Source organism: Tursiops truncatus, chromosome 7, assembly GCF_011762595.2.
Source record: "Tursiops truncatus isolate mTurTru1 chromosome 7, mTurTru1.mat.Y, whole genome shotgun sequence".
NCBI classification, from domain to species: domain Eukaryota; kingdom Metazoa; phylum Chordata; class Mammalia; order Artiodactyla; family Delphinidae; genus Tursiops; species Tursiops truncatus.
Window position 1 is genome coordinate 32,642,128 of NC_047040.1, and position 16,099 is coordinate 32,658,226.

The window sequence follows — 16,099 nt, forward strand, 5'->3', positions numbered from 1 at the left end:
GAATCTCAGAATAACTATGCTGAGTGACAAAAGTCAGATTTTAAAAAGGCTCATACTATACAATTTCATTTTTATAAAATTGTAGACATAATAAATTGACCTCTAGTGACAGAAAGCAATTCAGTAGTTGTTTAGGGATGGTGGGGTAAGGGTGGAGGCAGGAAGAAGTGGGAATGGATTACAAAGGGGCACCAGGAATCTTCTGGGGGTGATAGATATGTTCCTTATTTGACTGTGGTGATGGTTCCATAGACATATACATACATCAAAACTTACCAAATTGTATACTATAAATATGTGCAGTTTATTTTATGTCAATTATATACTTAAATAGAGATATTTAAAAATTAAAACTCTGCTGGTATCTAACTCCCATTCTCTCCTCTGGTTTTAGAATTCTTTTGATAATTGAGATATAATTGACATATAACATTTAAGGTGTACAATGTGTTAACTCGATAATTTATATATTGCGATATGATTACCACTGTAGCTTTAGCTAACACCTCTATCATGTCACATAATTATTATTTCTTTTTTGTAGTGAGAACAATTAAGATCTAGTCTCTGAGCAACTTTGATGTTTATAATACAGTATTGTTGACTATAATCACCATGCAGTACATCAGATCTCCAGGAATTATGTATCTACTAGTTGCAGGTTTGTACCATTAAGCAACATCTCCCCTGCACTCTTACACCCATATCACATTCTCAAAGGTTTTCCATATTAATCATACAGTTTATTTTTCTCATGAATCAATTTAGGGTTCATTAACAAATGTGATTTTTTAAAAATTCTGAGTTAATTCCTTAAGTTTTTAGAATTCAGTCGGCAATGGATGTTATATTATTCAGCAACAGAATTCATAGCTAACATGTATGTGGCAAAAGTATACTAGGCTTTGCCATTACCATTATGTTAAATGAGTAGAATTACAGATATTTAGATAAAAATAATACACTATTTAAGATGTCTAAAGCCTAATCAGTTGATGGGGAAGAGACGATGCAGTCCCCCTCTGGAGAGAGAGTAAGATATTCTATGGTCCTGAAAAATAGGTAGAGTGGAAGAAAGGAAAAAAAAAGCAAAGGGGGAAAAAATTAATGATTTTGTGACTTTCAAAAGTATGTGACTTTTTAAATCACATACTCCTGTCACTACTCCAAAAATATAAAACTGTACTTGAAGATGTTATAATGCCAAAATATGGGGGGAAAAAAGAATTACTTACACCCTACTAAACACATTGTTTTAAAATGTTGATAGTTGGCTGAGTTGAGAGCACTGAATGCATATATATCCCCAAACATAATGATAACAGAAGTTACTGGTAGTTATGCTTAAAAACATTCAGGTTCCAAATTGAACATAAATCTCTAGCCAAAATTCTCAGGTACTAATGTGTTTATTCAGCATCTTCAAGATGAACAAAATTACCACTATGCTCAGGAAAAGTATAAAAAGGAAACTAACAAGCTTAAGAAAAAAGTAACAGTATTTTTTAATGAAAAAAATTACATTATAACAAGGACAGTAAACATTAAGTTACTATATATATATATATATATATACACACACACACATATACACACATTTTTTAATTTTTTAAAAAACCTGGTACAAAATTAAACTGCATCTTTCTCATATTCACATGATTAAGTATGTATTTTGACAGGATATAAAGATGAAACACAAGCTGGTAGGCCTCAAGATTAGAAACTCTAATGCAGGACCATATCACCAAGACTATTTTCTATCAGTTTTGTGACTTTTAGAAAACATTTACCTTGTATAAGACATAAAGGCTTTTTCTTTTAAGTATGTTAACTGCTTACACAGAAAATCAATATTGAGGGAAGGATCCACCATGCCTGTGTTTATCTATAATTCACTGTAGTATATATAATGTTCACTTGGAGGCTTAGTTATAATGATAACTACAATAAAGAAACAAGCTCAGCTGTAATTATGAATTCTAACTGCTTGTTTTGAACATCCAACTTTCTACTACAGATATTACACCTTGTAATACATGACACAAAAGAGCATATGTCAAACTTTGCTGCAGAGCTGTTAGGAGAATGCCAAATACAGATACTGAAAACTTTATGCACTGTAATTAATACCCTGTGCATTTTAAAATTAACTGAATATTTAAAAAACGTAAACATACTTTTAAAAAAGCAACGCTAAGCACCTTTAAAATACAATACCAATATACTGTGACTGAACATGCATTTGGAAGACAAATTAATTTTTAAAAATTAATTTAGAAACCATTTTTAAAGAGCTACTCATTAAAATACTTACATGAAAATATTGATAGTTCCAGTTCCTACCTAAAAACCAAAAGAGTATACAATTAGGGATTTAAACCTTCACGCTCTTTTTTTTTTCTTTTTGTTTGTGGGGAAGATTCACTGCAACTTTCTGTCCTCGTAAAAAAAGTATCAGAAGAGACATTCACATAGAATTAAGTGAGAAATGTTTTTAAACTATGTTTTGTTCTTGACCAAGTGCTAAAGTCTGGATCCTCTGACAGCTCTCATCCTCCTAGGTAACTGACTAGAGTTTGTATCTTAACAAGCATTTCTCCTTAGCAACATCAAAAAGGAATGTCTCCAAAGGAATACAGTCCAATAAACTATAATAAACTATCGTCATTAATGAAAGGTAAAGATCTATTATTTAAAATCTTGAAAAATGTTTCCATAAAAACTAGAAATAACAAATGAAATGAATATTACCCACAATGCAACACTAAACTATAAATTAATTGGGACTTATACCCTTTAAGTACACACAGACTAAGAGAAAACTGGGCTTGAGGTAAGTAAGAGTTGTGGGGGTTTTTTTGCTGTACGCGGGCCTCTCTCACTGTTGTGGCCTCTCCCGTTGCGGAGCACAGGCTCCAGACACGCAGGCTCAGCGGCCATGGCTCACGGGCCCAGCCGCCCCGCGGCATGTGGGATCTTTCCGGACCAGGGCACGAACCCGTGTCCCCTGCATCGGCAGGTGGACTCTCAACCACTGCGCCACCAGGGAAGCCCAAAAGTTGTGTTTAACTTAGCATAACATAGATTTGGCAGCCTGCCTCTATAAATGCTGACATCAAGTATTTTCAATTCTTAGGAAAAATAAAAGCAATTCTTATTAAAAAATTATATATGTAACTGAATATTAACTTTGCATTAAATATAGGTATAAATAACTTTTATGTTAAATAGGGTATAAATATAAAGAGCAAGGAATTTTATAATTCCATCTGCTTCTAACATAACAGTGCTTTATACTTAGATACATGTTGTGTACCTGAAACAATTGAAGTGAATTAAGAATGGGAGATTGAACTTAGAAAAGCCAAAAAGACTCATATTTATATGAAGTATTAAGGTTAAATTTCATATTCTGCATGCTTTGAATATTAAACATTAATATCCATTGGAAATGCTTATTACTTTTAAATAAAAATTTAAATATACCCACAAATGATCTCTGGGGGAAAAAAAGGCTTTAGGTTGATTTCTTGACAGCTATAATTGACATTTCCAGTTCGCCAGCCTTATAGAAACAAGTAGCTTATAATGAATATACTGATTAGTACTTATTCAGTATTTGAAGTAAATATACTTACAAAAAGACTCATATTCATGTAAAGTATTAAGGCTGAATTTCATATTATATTCTGTATGCTTTGAATATTAAACATTAAAATCCATTTGAAATTCTTATTTTTAAATAAAAATTTAAATAAACCCACACATGGTCTCTACAGGGAAAAAAAGCCTTTAGGTGATTTCTTGACAGTTATAATTGACATTTCTAGGTTACCAACCTTCTGGAAAAGAGAAGCTTATAATGCATATACTGATTAGTACTTGTTCAGTATTTGAAGTAAATATGCTTATTTAACAAGCAAATATAACACACCAGTTGTTTTAAAGTTTTAAATATGAACTAAAGTTTCAACTACAAATCTTTACCTTTAAATACTATAAATTTTAATACCATCAATTCATTAAGAACTCTGGCACAGAAAAATAAATACAACTCAAATTCTTTTCTAACCAGAGCTGAATCTTCAATACAAAATAGGGGGAAAAAAAAAAGAGAAAAATCTTCTGCTGATATCAAAAAGTTCCCCTAATTATCTGTTAACACCAGGGAATTCTATTATTCTTTCTGAATTCTCTCAATTTCTACATTTTTCAACCCATAAGTAGTATTTTAACTACAATACTGTATAAATCCATGCAAAAAACATTTATTTCTCTTGCTTATCTGATTCAAGTTAAAACTCTCAGTACTTACCAAGACACTGTAAATTTCTACTAGATGACCATTGGTATACTACTGGTTTGTAGTTTTAAGTACAAAAATTAGAATGGAAGAAGCTAAAATGCAACCACATAGTTTTCACAGATGTGAATGTTGGGCTTCATGTTATGATGTAAAATCTGTTGTTTTTCTTTCCAAATGAGACAGACCTCAGATATTCTCTCGTCTGCCAATTTAAAAATTTTCTTCACAACTTTAAAGAGGGAATAACTCTTTAAGAACTCAAAAAAATTCACCACACACACACACACAAACTCACATACTTTTTTTGTTGTTCTTTTTTAAGAACCAAAATTAATATCTAATTTCCAGAGGATGAATTAGATATGTGGATACGTTCAGATGACCTTTTGAAATACTGGCCTTATCAGATAATCAAAAACCATAAGAATTATACAAAATAAGAGGAAAAAAATATCTCTTAAGGTAAAAATAGGGAGTTAGCAACAAATATGTCAGTTTTAAATTAAAGCTGCTCATTAAACCAGTCTTCAGTCCACTTATCACAATGCTGCGCTTTGATAATATTCACCTTCTTTTTTATGACATCAGAAGTCACCAGAGTTGTAAATTCTGAAAAACTTCAATAATTTATGTAGCAGACAATTTCTTACAGTCCAATTTTTTTTTTTGCTTCCATAGATAATGCTGGTTCTTTGGGTTCTTGCTTAACTTGGTTCACAGAAATGGTACCTTCTGGACTTTCTTCAACTTTAAAACCGAACATAAAAGAAAAAATCCTAAGGGTTAATATAATTTATAATACTGGAATCTTTAGAATTATGTGAATTTAGAAGCAAGGCAAAAAAAAAAACAACAGTAGTTTGGAAAAAGAATCAAGTAATTTAGAAAATCAGTTGGTGTATTTGAGAACTCAATGCTTCTGACATCTTAACGGTCATTCATATTAAATTCCTTCAGTACGGAAAAAAAAGAGACCAAGAAAACTGCAAAGTTACACTCTTCAAAAGATTCTTTGACCAAAAATCAGTCCATAATTTGATAAAATTATGAGGAATATCTCATATTTAAACTCAACTGTCTTTAAAAATATGTGTGACTAAAAGTCAGGAAGCCTCTCATTATTTGAAAATGATTTTTTTTTTTTACAAACAGCAAACATATACTACAAATCCACTGATGTGTTACCATTCTCATATGGTCTCCATACTCACTCAATGTTGTCTCCCTAAAGAAACCACACTACTTAAATACTTCAGAAAAAATATGCAACATCTTAAATGATAGCTCTGACTTAGCTGCACGAGCTATGTGTTTGCTTATGTGAAACATTTCAGAATGTACTACCATTCTAATTTCAAAGTACTTATGACCAAATTAATGTAAATGTAGCAAACCAGCAACACTACTGTGATCTGGCAGGTGGGATACCTAAGATAAAATCTTTCTCTTTCTCAGGAATATCAGTTTTTCAGTTGCTATGGGGAACCAAGGTCAAGGGGACTATACTTGCTCAGAAAAGTGTGTTGAACACACCTAATGCTTGTCACATACAGGTGTGTTAGAGTTTAGCCTACACCATATCGAGAAAACCAGTAGAGGATGGATTTGAGTGATCCTGAGAATTCATATTTAGGTGAACTAGTCCCTAAAATCATGATCTAACTTGATAGATCACGCAAGTTCAGATCCAAAGAGGGTCTCCTTTAAGGCAATCTGAATTACAGCTCCCAGAAATCCTTGGCACAATGGAGGGACGAGAGATCTTAGAACTGGAAGAAGTTTTGGAGGCAGACAGATCCGGGTTTAAATGCCCTCTCTGTCACTTACTAGATGTGATTTTTTAGGCAATTACTTAACCTCCCAGAGCCTTGGTCTCCTCATCTGTAGAATGGGGACAATACTAGCTATTTCATGGGGTAGTTGTGAGGATTAGTTCATGTATATTCCTTTTCTCTCTCTTCTCCTAAAGTTCCTAAAGACAAATGCCACAGCCCTCTGGAGAAATTTTCTTAAAAGTATGCTTCCTATAAATTTAAAAGCCAATGATTTTTTTCTGGAAGGCACTATCTCACACATGGAGGGAAAAATATATGTTCTAAGGATAATTTCTATGAAGACTTTTGTTCTTCAAAGCAAACTGCAGATCTTTTCCCACAAAAACGCCCAATCCAGAACAATTTGTGTGAAAAGAAATGGCATAGGTCAAGTAGCAGTTAACAGAATTTATTACTATGTTGACTGGGTTCATTCTAAAGTGAAGGCAACAAAGTCTTGGATTAAAACCAAGTCCCCAAGTCTTACTAGTTCTCTTTCAATTTCTATAGAACTCAACATTTAAGTCTATAACTCAAAATCCTCCTTTTAACCTTTACATCTGCCAACTTCATCCCATTTTTCTTTGTGTGTGTGTATCAATTTTTCCATAATAACCTTTACACTAAATAGTTTTCCTTTTAGAGTTTCTCTAATATTTTTTTCATGCATTCAAAAATGACCTTCCTAAAAAAAAAAAAAAAATGACCTTCCTGATTTCACCTCACCACAGATTTTCCATGTAAAACTAGGTAATTAGGGAATGAATAATTTTGATAAAGAAAAACACTAAAATGTTTAAAAGTTATTAAATTCATGGTCACCAAATTTCTTCCCTTTTTCTCCTGGTTTTACTTGATTTATTAATATATTATAAACCCACTGAGTAGAAATGACAGTTTTTTTCTCTAGTGTAATAGTAATGATAGTCCATAAAGGTTAAAAAAAATAAAATCATATGATTTTAACTTACTAAGAGCTGGGTGGCTGTCTATAATCTGTATTGGAATGGTCTGAACATTTCCCAGCAGAATCCGATGAACATTTCCTTCCAGATTCTCTGTATCCTCAACATCTCCAACTTCCACCAGCTGATCCACTGCAACCAGATTTTGATCGGGTCCTGGAAGGTTACCCATGGTAGAGGAAATACTATTGTTTTGGGTTAGGCATGTATCTGTTTGAAGGCAATGAGTTTGGCCAAGCAGCAGAGAATTATTATTCATTACAGCACTTCCTACTGAATCCAGAAGTCTTGAAGGACTGGAGGAGGGGTGATTATTTACTGATATCAGAGCTGGTGATCCATCAGAAGATGTGAATCTTGGTTGCAACTGCAAACCCTTTTGAACCGAAAAGAGTTACATCAAAATGTTTGAATTTACTATGTATGTTTTTCTTATCAAATATATTACTCTTTTGACACAAAATTGGAATAAAAGCTAAGAGTATAGCTAATAACAAATATTAAGTGAGGACAGAAACAAGAACCAAAGGAAAATTAGTACAACTAATTTTATCGCATGCATAGTCAATTCAAACTTTTCCAAAACATATTGTTTGAATTATCATCTTAAATCAAGAAACAAAAAAGTCAGAAAATTAATGATGAAAACATCTTTGATCATCTTTATAATTCTATAACAATTCTGTTAAATCCCTAAGAAAAGAGGGAAGATTGAGGAAGAACGATAAGGGCCCCAAATTTGGCTATTACACTGGATACTTACCTGTAGTTGTGTGAATATTTTTGGCTGAAATGAAGAAAGTGAGGAGAGCAAGTGCGCTGGCTCTGGAGACAAAGAACCCCTTGTCTGATTTGTTTCCACTTTGCTGGAAATTGCTTCTCCTTGTGAATTTCCTAAATTATATAAAAAATAAACTATTAAAACAAAGTAATTTTTATGGCTTCTAGGATATACTTTATTACAATCCTTACTATCAGAAATGGAATAGGAAATAAGGTCAAAGGTTTGAAACGGACTTTAAGAAGTTATCTAGTCTACTATTTCCAGAACCTGGTAGATCATCAGAATCACTAAACTTTAAAAAATAAGTTCCTAGATTCAACCTCCAGTAATTTTAATTCAGTATATCTAGGAAGGGATGTAAGAAGCTATTTTTTTCCTTAAAAGATTCTATACCTGTAGTTCTAATCTAGTCCATTTTTTTCATGCTATAATGCTGGACCTAAGCTTCTCCAGATGTGGAACACCTATTGAATATCTCAGTTACAAAGACCAAACTTAACTCATCTTTGATAACCCTAGTGCCTAGGACAATGCCTGGCATAAAGCAGGTCTTCAATAATAATAGTACTAAATTTCTTTCAATAACTCATTTTTGAATAAATGAAGAAGAGCAAAAATTTTTCTTTTCTAAATATCTCAATTTTAAAGTAATTGCCCTTTGGGAATTTGAGTCCTTCTCATGTAATTCTTATATGTTAACCCAAATATATTCATCTCTTTAAGGTAATCAAAAACCAATTAAAACCAATCATCAACAACTATTTATTGCTCCCATACTGCATATCGCATCCGTGTAACCGAGTAATTTTAAAAAATGGTCCTGGTGTCAGACAACGATGGATTTAAGTGCTGGCTTTTCTCTGTAGCCTTCAACATTCTATTTAACTCAGTTTCTAAACTTCAGTTTCCTCATGTGTAAAATCAGGATAATAAGAGAATTTTCCTCAAAGGATTAACAGTACCCTCACTTTTCTTGGCTGCTTCATTTCTAACTGTCCCACCTCACTATGCTGCAGTTACCTGCTACTATGATTATACCTGGGACTATTATTCCACATGTAAAATCTCTAATTCAAACATCCCATTCTCTGATCACAACCTCTATTCTTCCAGGGATTTTGCTCAGGTACTCTACTACAATTCTGCTTCAACTTCACGTGAACCTCCAGTTAACTAATTCCTCAGTTTTCTTCAGATCCATCACTGTCTTCCTTAATAAAATTCTCTCCCCATCCAGCTTAGAGTCCTGGGCTTATAATTTTAGTCACTCTCTTGCAAATACCTTAAACTCCCTTTCCTCTCTGTCCTTGGGTCATAACGCCCTGGTAAAATCCTAATTCTGGATGAAAATGGCTTCCAGGGCCTATACATGTAAAGCTGAATGTCACTGAAGAAGAAATTTGCTGTCACTACTAATACCAATTCATGATCATCAGCCTCAATAGGACCTTCATGTATATGACAATCTTACAATGTTTCTCTCACTCTATATCAGGGATGATATTAAATCTCCATTTTCCTCAAATCTTGGTCACCCTTCCTGTGATCTTTTCTCATTCTTAACACTTACTTAAAGAGAAAAGAGAAGCTATCAGATAGAAATGTACTCAACTTCCCATCACCAAACCTATCAAGTACCTTCATCTTCATCTATCTCTTCAGGTCTCTCCTTTCCTAACATACCTTCCCTCAACCCCATACCCACTTCATAGCAAACTTTTTGAAGTGGTCCACACTGTCTCTGCTTCTTTATTCATCTCCCATTCACTCTTCAGCCACGCCAATATGGGTTCCTTCCAATCCACCTCATTGAAATGATTGGTACTCACACTTTTCCAAACTTGATCACAGGATCTTTTTCTCTCCCCTGCTACCAATACCCAACTCTTATGCCAGGATTGCTGAGCTCAGTAAATGCCACTGTCAGTCAGTTGCTCATGGAAGAAACTCAGGAGTCATCCCAGATCATTCCCACTCTTTTACCTCCTACACCTGTTCAATCAATAACCAAGGCCTTCGAATTCAATTTTTTAAATAACTCTTAAATCTGCCTAATTCTAGTATAAATGTCACCAACTGTAATCTATACCACTATCACCTTTCACTTGGACTGCTGAAAGGGCCTCCTAAAACTGTTTTGTTGAACCAGTTTTATGTCTAAGCATTGTCTATACTTTACACTAGCTTTCTTAAGTTCCTTGGACACAGCAAGCACTTTCTTGCTCAGCCTTCAAACATGCTATTCCTTTGATTGGCAAATTCCTATTCATTCTTCAGTTCTCAGTCTAGAGAAGAGGGAAGGGACACTTGAGAAAGTAACTTTTAAACTAAGTTGCATGTCTCTATCACCATTCCCATACAATTTGGCACAATTCTCTCACGGCACAATTCATAAAGGTAATTCATTAGAATATACTGTAGTGCCTTTTTCTCTTGCTAAACTTTAAATTCAATGAAGCAAGAAACTTACTTTTTTTTTAGGCTCAGCATTTATCACACTGAGTTAATATACACAGAACAAATGAATAATTCTAAAGACTTTGTGAATTTTTTTTTATGTTACAGTGAAGGTACTATGATTTTAATTAATTACATATTAAATGTTAAAAAAATGGAACTGAGGAGGGAATTCCTTATTTATAATAAAAGGTCAGTTACCAAAACTTCTATTTTTTTTTTTAACATCTTTATTGGAGTATAATTGCTTTACAATGGTGTTAGTTTCTGCTTTATAACAAAGTGAATCAGTTATACCTATACATCTGTTCCCATATCTCTTCCCTCTTGCGTCTCCCTCCCTCCCACCCTCCCTATCCCACCCCTCTAGGTGGTCACAAAGCACCGAGCTGATCTCCCTGTGCTATGCGGCTGCTTCCCACTAGCTAGCTACTTTACATTTAGTAGTGTATATATGTCCATGTCACTCTCTCACTTTGTCACAGCTTACCCTTCCCCCTTCCCATATCCTCAAGTCCGTTCTCTAGTAGGTCTGTGTCTTTATTCCCATCTTACCCCTAGGTTCTTCATGACTTTTTTTTTTCCCTTAAATTCCATATATATGTGTTAGCATATGGTATTTGTTTTTCTCTTTCTGACTTACTTCACTCTGTATGACAGACTCTAGGTCCATCCACCTCACTACAAATAACTCAATTTCATTTCTTTTTACGGCTGAGTAGTATTCCATTGTATACATGTGCCACATCTTCTTTATCCATTCATGCGATGATGGACATTTAGGTTGCTTCCATCTCCTGGCTATTGTAAATAGAGCTGCAATGAACATTTTGGTACATGACTCTTTTTGAATTATGGTTTGCTCAGGGTATATGCCCAGTAGTGGGATTGCTGGGTTGTATGGTAGTTATATTTGTAGTTTTTTAAGGAACCTCCATACTGTTCTCCATAGTGGCTGTACCAATTCACATTCCCACCAGCAGTGCAAGAGTGTTCCCTTCTCTCCACACCCTCTCCAGCATTTATTGTTTCTAGATTTTTTGATGATGGCCATTCTGACCAGTGTGAGATGATATCTCATTGTACTTTTGATTTGCATTTCTCTAATGATTAATGATGTTGAGCATTCTTTCATGTGTTTGTTGGCAATCTGTATATCTTCTTTGGAGAAATGTCTATTTAGGTCTTCTGCCCATTTTTAGATTGGGTTGTTTGTTCTTTGGTTATTGAGCTGCATGAGCTGCTTGTATATTTTGGAGATGAATCCTTTATCAGTTGCTTCATTTGCAAATATTTTCTCCCATTCTGAGGGTAGTCTTTTGGTCTTGTTTATGGTTTCCTTTGCTGTGCAAAAGCTTTTAAGTTTCATTAGGTCCCTATTGTTTATTTTTGTTTTTATTTCCATTTCTGTAGGAGGTGGGTCAAAAAGGATCTTGCTGTGATTTATGTCATAGAGTGTTCTGCCTATGTTTTCCTCTAAGAGTTTGATAGTTTCTGGCCTTACATTTAGGTCTTTAATCCATTTTGAGTTTATTTTTGTGTATGGTGTTAGGGAGTGTTCTAATCTCATACTTTTACATATACCTGTCCAGTTTTCCCAGCACCACTTACTGAAGAGCCTGCCCCTTCTCCACTGTACATTCTTGCCTCCTTTATCAAAGATAAGGTGACCATATGTGTGTGGATTCATCTCTGGGCTTTCTATCCTGTTCCACTGATCTATATTTCTGTTTTTGTGCCAGTACCATACTGTCTTGATTACTGTAGCTTTGTAGTATAGTCTAAAGTCAGGGAGCCTGATTCCTCCAGCTCCGTTTTTCATTCTCATTGTTGCTTTGAATATTTGGGGTCTTTTGTGTTTCCATACAAATTGTGAAATTTTTTGTTCTATTTCTGTGAAAAATGCCAGTGGTTGTTTGATAGGGATTGCATTGAATCTGTAGATTGCTTTGGGTAGTAGAGTCATTTTCACAATGTTGATTCTTCCAATCCAAGAACATGGTATGTCTCTCCATCTATTTGTATCATCTTTAATTTCTTTTATCAGTGTCTCATAATTTTCTGCATACAGGTCTTTTGTCTCCTTAGGTAGGTTTATTCCTAGATATTTTATTCTTTTTGTTGCAATGGTAAATGGGAGTGTTTTCTTAATTTCACTTTCAGATTTTCATCATTAGTGTATAGGAATGCCAGAGATATCTGTGCATTAGTTTTGTATCCTGCTACTTTACCAAATTCATTGATTAGCTCTAGTAGTTTTCTGGTAGCATCTTTAGGATTCTCTATGTATAGTATCATGTCATCTGCATTTGTGAGTTATTTTATAGGCAAAGAGACTCTTAAAGGTTAATAAGCCAAAGAATAAAAAAAAAATTGTACTGTATATAATTATTAACTTATCCTAAAGCATCTATTTAGGTGTTAACTTTTTAGAAGCCATTATGCTAAGAACTAGGTATATTAATTTGAATAAAATATGGTTCTCAAATCATAATGAAAGATACATATGCATAAACAAAGGATACCATGTTAAATGCAGAGATAAATACAAAAGAGTGAATATCCATCTGTACATAGGGGGTGAAGTTAAGAGAGCATTTAAAGCCAAAGAGATTGCTATGTGAGTAATGAGAGGAGTTCACCATACAGAAGAGGAGAAAAGACATTTCTAGAAGAGACATTTCTAGACAAAGACATTTCTAGAAGAGAGAACAAAAAGGTTGAAATAAGCTTGGAATATTGAGAGAGCAAAGGAGTAAGAACATATGAGAAAAAACAAACCATACAAAAAAAACCATACCAAAAAAAAAAGGAAAGCTGATTATATAGGAGGAAATTTAAATAGCTGGAAGTATTTTCATAAATCCTAACATAGTTGCTCTTGCCTCTTTGGGACATGGTTTCCTTATCCATAAATTAGATGAGATAAATTAGATAACATCTTAAATGTCTTCCAATTTTAACACTGTTTGATTTTATATCTTAAAAGTATTCAAGATAACCTACCTTCTGCAAGTGTAACTGTCACAGTCTCTCTGAGAATATTCCCACTACCTGTAGTCCATTGAAGCTGAAATGGGAACATTTACTTCAGTAAAAAGAACAAAGCATTTATTCTGAAAACTATTTTAAAACAGCAATGCAACTGTCATATCTTATTCAGTCATAGTATAAATGTGCTTTATTCTGTAATTACTCTCTTTATTTGTTCGCATTCTCAAAGTATTAAGTATATTTAACTATGCAAATAAATTAGCTTCCTAAGGTCAGATAGCAAGAATTTGGATAGCAAGTGTAGATGGCAAAGACTACTGCTAACCAAATCTGTTTTAGTTCCTGAATTTTGGATAGTGAATAACTAAGAGTTTTGGACAGAAAAGAATAGTAGCTCTAGCTTAAAAAAGTCTCAATCTATTCAGTTACTGAATTTAGAGAGTAAAAATGTATAGAGAAAAGAATACTGCTACTTGAGATTTTAATGCCAAAATCACTGCTTGTATTACAATTAGCAGTTCCTGGGTAACTACATTAATCTCTTCAGATTAGGCAAAATTTTCATAGAAATGGCCACTTTTCTGGAGAAAGCTACAGTATCACAATGTGAGGTAAACTTTATATCCATAGACAGCATATAGAACCAACATCATCACTTTGTGTATTCAACTCTGAACTATTCTATTTAAACTTGCTTCTATTGAAATTTTAAAAAGAGGTGGAGATATACACAGTATGTACTCAATAAATATCTGTTAAATGAATAAGATATACTTTTTACAGAGATAATATGTGTTGATTTTTAAGTGAAGATTACTATTGTTATTATAGTCAGGGTTGGAAATTCGCTGATATTTCTTCTTGTGAGAGTAATAAAAAATATTTTAGTCAAATCATTATCTGAGAGTTCATAGTGTTCACATTTTGAGAAAAAGATACTACCATTTTTCCTTATATCACAGTTATAAGGAAATAAGTTATAAGTTATATGGCCTAATAGCAATCATGCATCAGCTGAGAAGGATTGTTGTAATAAAAGAAGGAATTACAGTTGTAATCATACCGTTGCTGGAATAATCTCTGAGTTATTTACATTATCTCCATTTCTCAAGGATTTCTGTACCTCATGGATGTGATTTTTTATATCATTTACAGTTGGAAAAAAGGATAAATTATGTCTTTCAGGTATCTCATCAGGTTTGAACAGTTCCCTTTCCACAAATTTTCTATGGCGAATATAAAATAGAATAAAAACATAAACAATCTAGCAATCTAATTCAGCTCAAATGACAGAGTTCTCTTTTAGTATAAACTTCTAAGCATGGTTTACAGCTTTATAAGTAATTTATATTTTTCCACTTTTTTCCCATACATTAAGTCATGGAATTCATGCAGATTAAAGAAATGTAATATTTTCATTGGTTAAACACCTATATATCTTAGAATGAGCTTTGATATTTTTATGAATTTAACGAAATCACTATTTTCAATTTAAATATAATATGTTTTTGAATGCCAGGCACTGCACTGAACACTCCACATCTAGTATCTCCTTTAACCCACACTATAATCCTGTGAGGTAGGTATAATTATCATTCCTACTTTACAGATGAGAGAACAGAGGGCTACAGAAGTTAAGTATTGCTTTGGCCAAAAAGTTCGTTCGGGTTTTCGTAAGCTGTTAGGGACAAATCCGAATGAACTTTTTGGCCAACCCAATCATTTCCCCAAAGTTATACACCTAGCTAGTAAGTAAGAGAGACTGGGCCTATACCAAAGTTATACATATAAACATCATGTTTCATTGCTTTCAAAAGTCATCAATTAATATATGAAATACGTCTGCTCAAATTTTACCAGTAGACAAATGAGAAGATAGAAATAAAAGGCAGCATTGCCATACGATGGTTATAAAAAATAAAGATATAAAAGAAATGATAAAATTCAATATATATATTCTTTGTGCATTACATTCAGTAGACCACATTGAAGATCTGTATTATACCTCTGTTTCTACAATATAGGTTTAGTAAAATAGTGGATGGCTTACCAAACTTTGGCTCTGTTCTAAGAATGCCCCAATGGAAATAAACATAAAATGTCTAAGAAAGCTGCTAAATAGAAAAGTCATGTATTAATTAAGAAATAATCCTGGGAAATACTCATTGTGTTGTTCAGATCAGACTACACAATAACCAGAAGGAATAAGGTCAGTTAAGTAGCAGAAATCATGCTGGAGAGCACAGGCTGTAGTCAGACCTAGATTTCAGTTCTGCCTGTATATCTTTAACCACCCTGAGTCTCCATTTCCTCATCTGCAGAATGAGGATAAATACACAAACTTCATGAGTCATAAGAATAAATGAGATCATACCTATAAGTGCTTAGCACAATAGCTGGCACATACATACTAAGTGCCACGTAATAATTATTATTATATCCTGAGTATCAATAAAATTAGACCAGAGTACTATCTATAAAATTTCATTAAACAAAAAAACTATCCACATTCTTTTGTTGTAATAAAATTTAATTGCATTTCAAACAGGTTAAAACAAGTATCTTGGCCCACGTTTTAAAATCTTTTCTACAAATTTTTTTTCTGTAAAGGTATTTAGTACATAATTCAATGTATATATCATTTAGAAATAGTCCAATTTGCCAAATCTGAATATGGAATATCTCAAATGAGTAATTCGAATCATTACTTATGGCTTGCCAAGCATCTGCAGAAAAATGATCAGTTCATAAATAAGATTATTTTAATAAATTAATAAAC

At 33.3% G+C, this 16,099-nt stretch overlaps 1 protein-coding gene across 1 annotated transcript in view; it reads right to left on the reverse strand.

Moving 5' to 3' along the window:
• Positions 1-16,099, reverse strand: part of CARF (calcium responsive transcription factor) — a 96,623-nt gene that overhangs the window by 42,711 nt on the left and 37,813 nt on the right. Inside the window, 6 exon segments of the mRNA XM_073807371.1 lie at positions 2,315-4,960; positions 4,962-5,053; positions 7,092-7,461; positions 7,849-7,979; positions 13,333-13,396; positions 14,384-14,546. Coding sequence (XP_073663472.1) covers positions 4,934-4,960; positions 4,962-5,053; positions 7,092-7,461; positions 7,849-7,979; positions 13,333-13,396; positions 14,384-14,546 — 847 coding nt within the window. The 3' untranslated portion in view covers positions 2,315-4,933.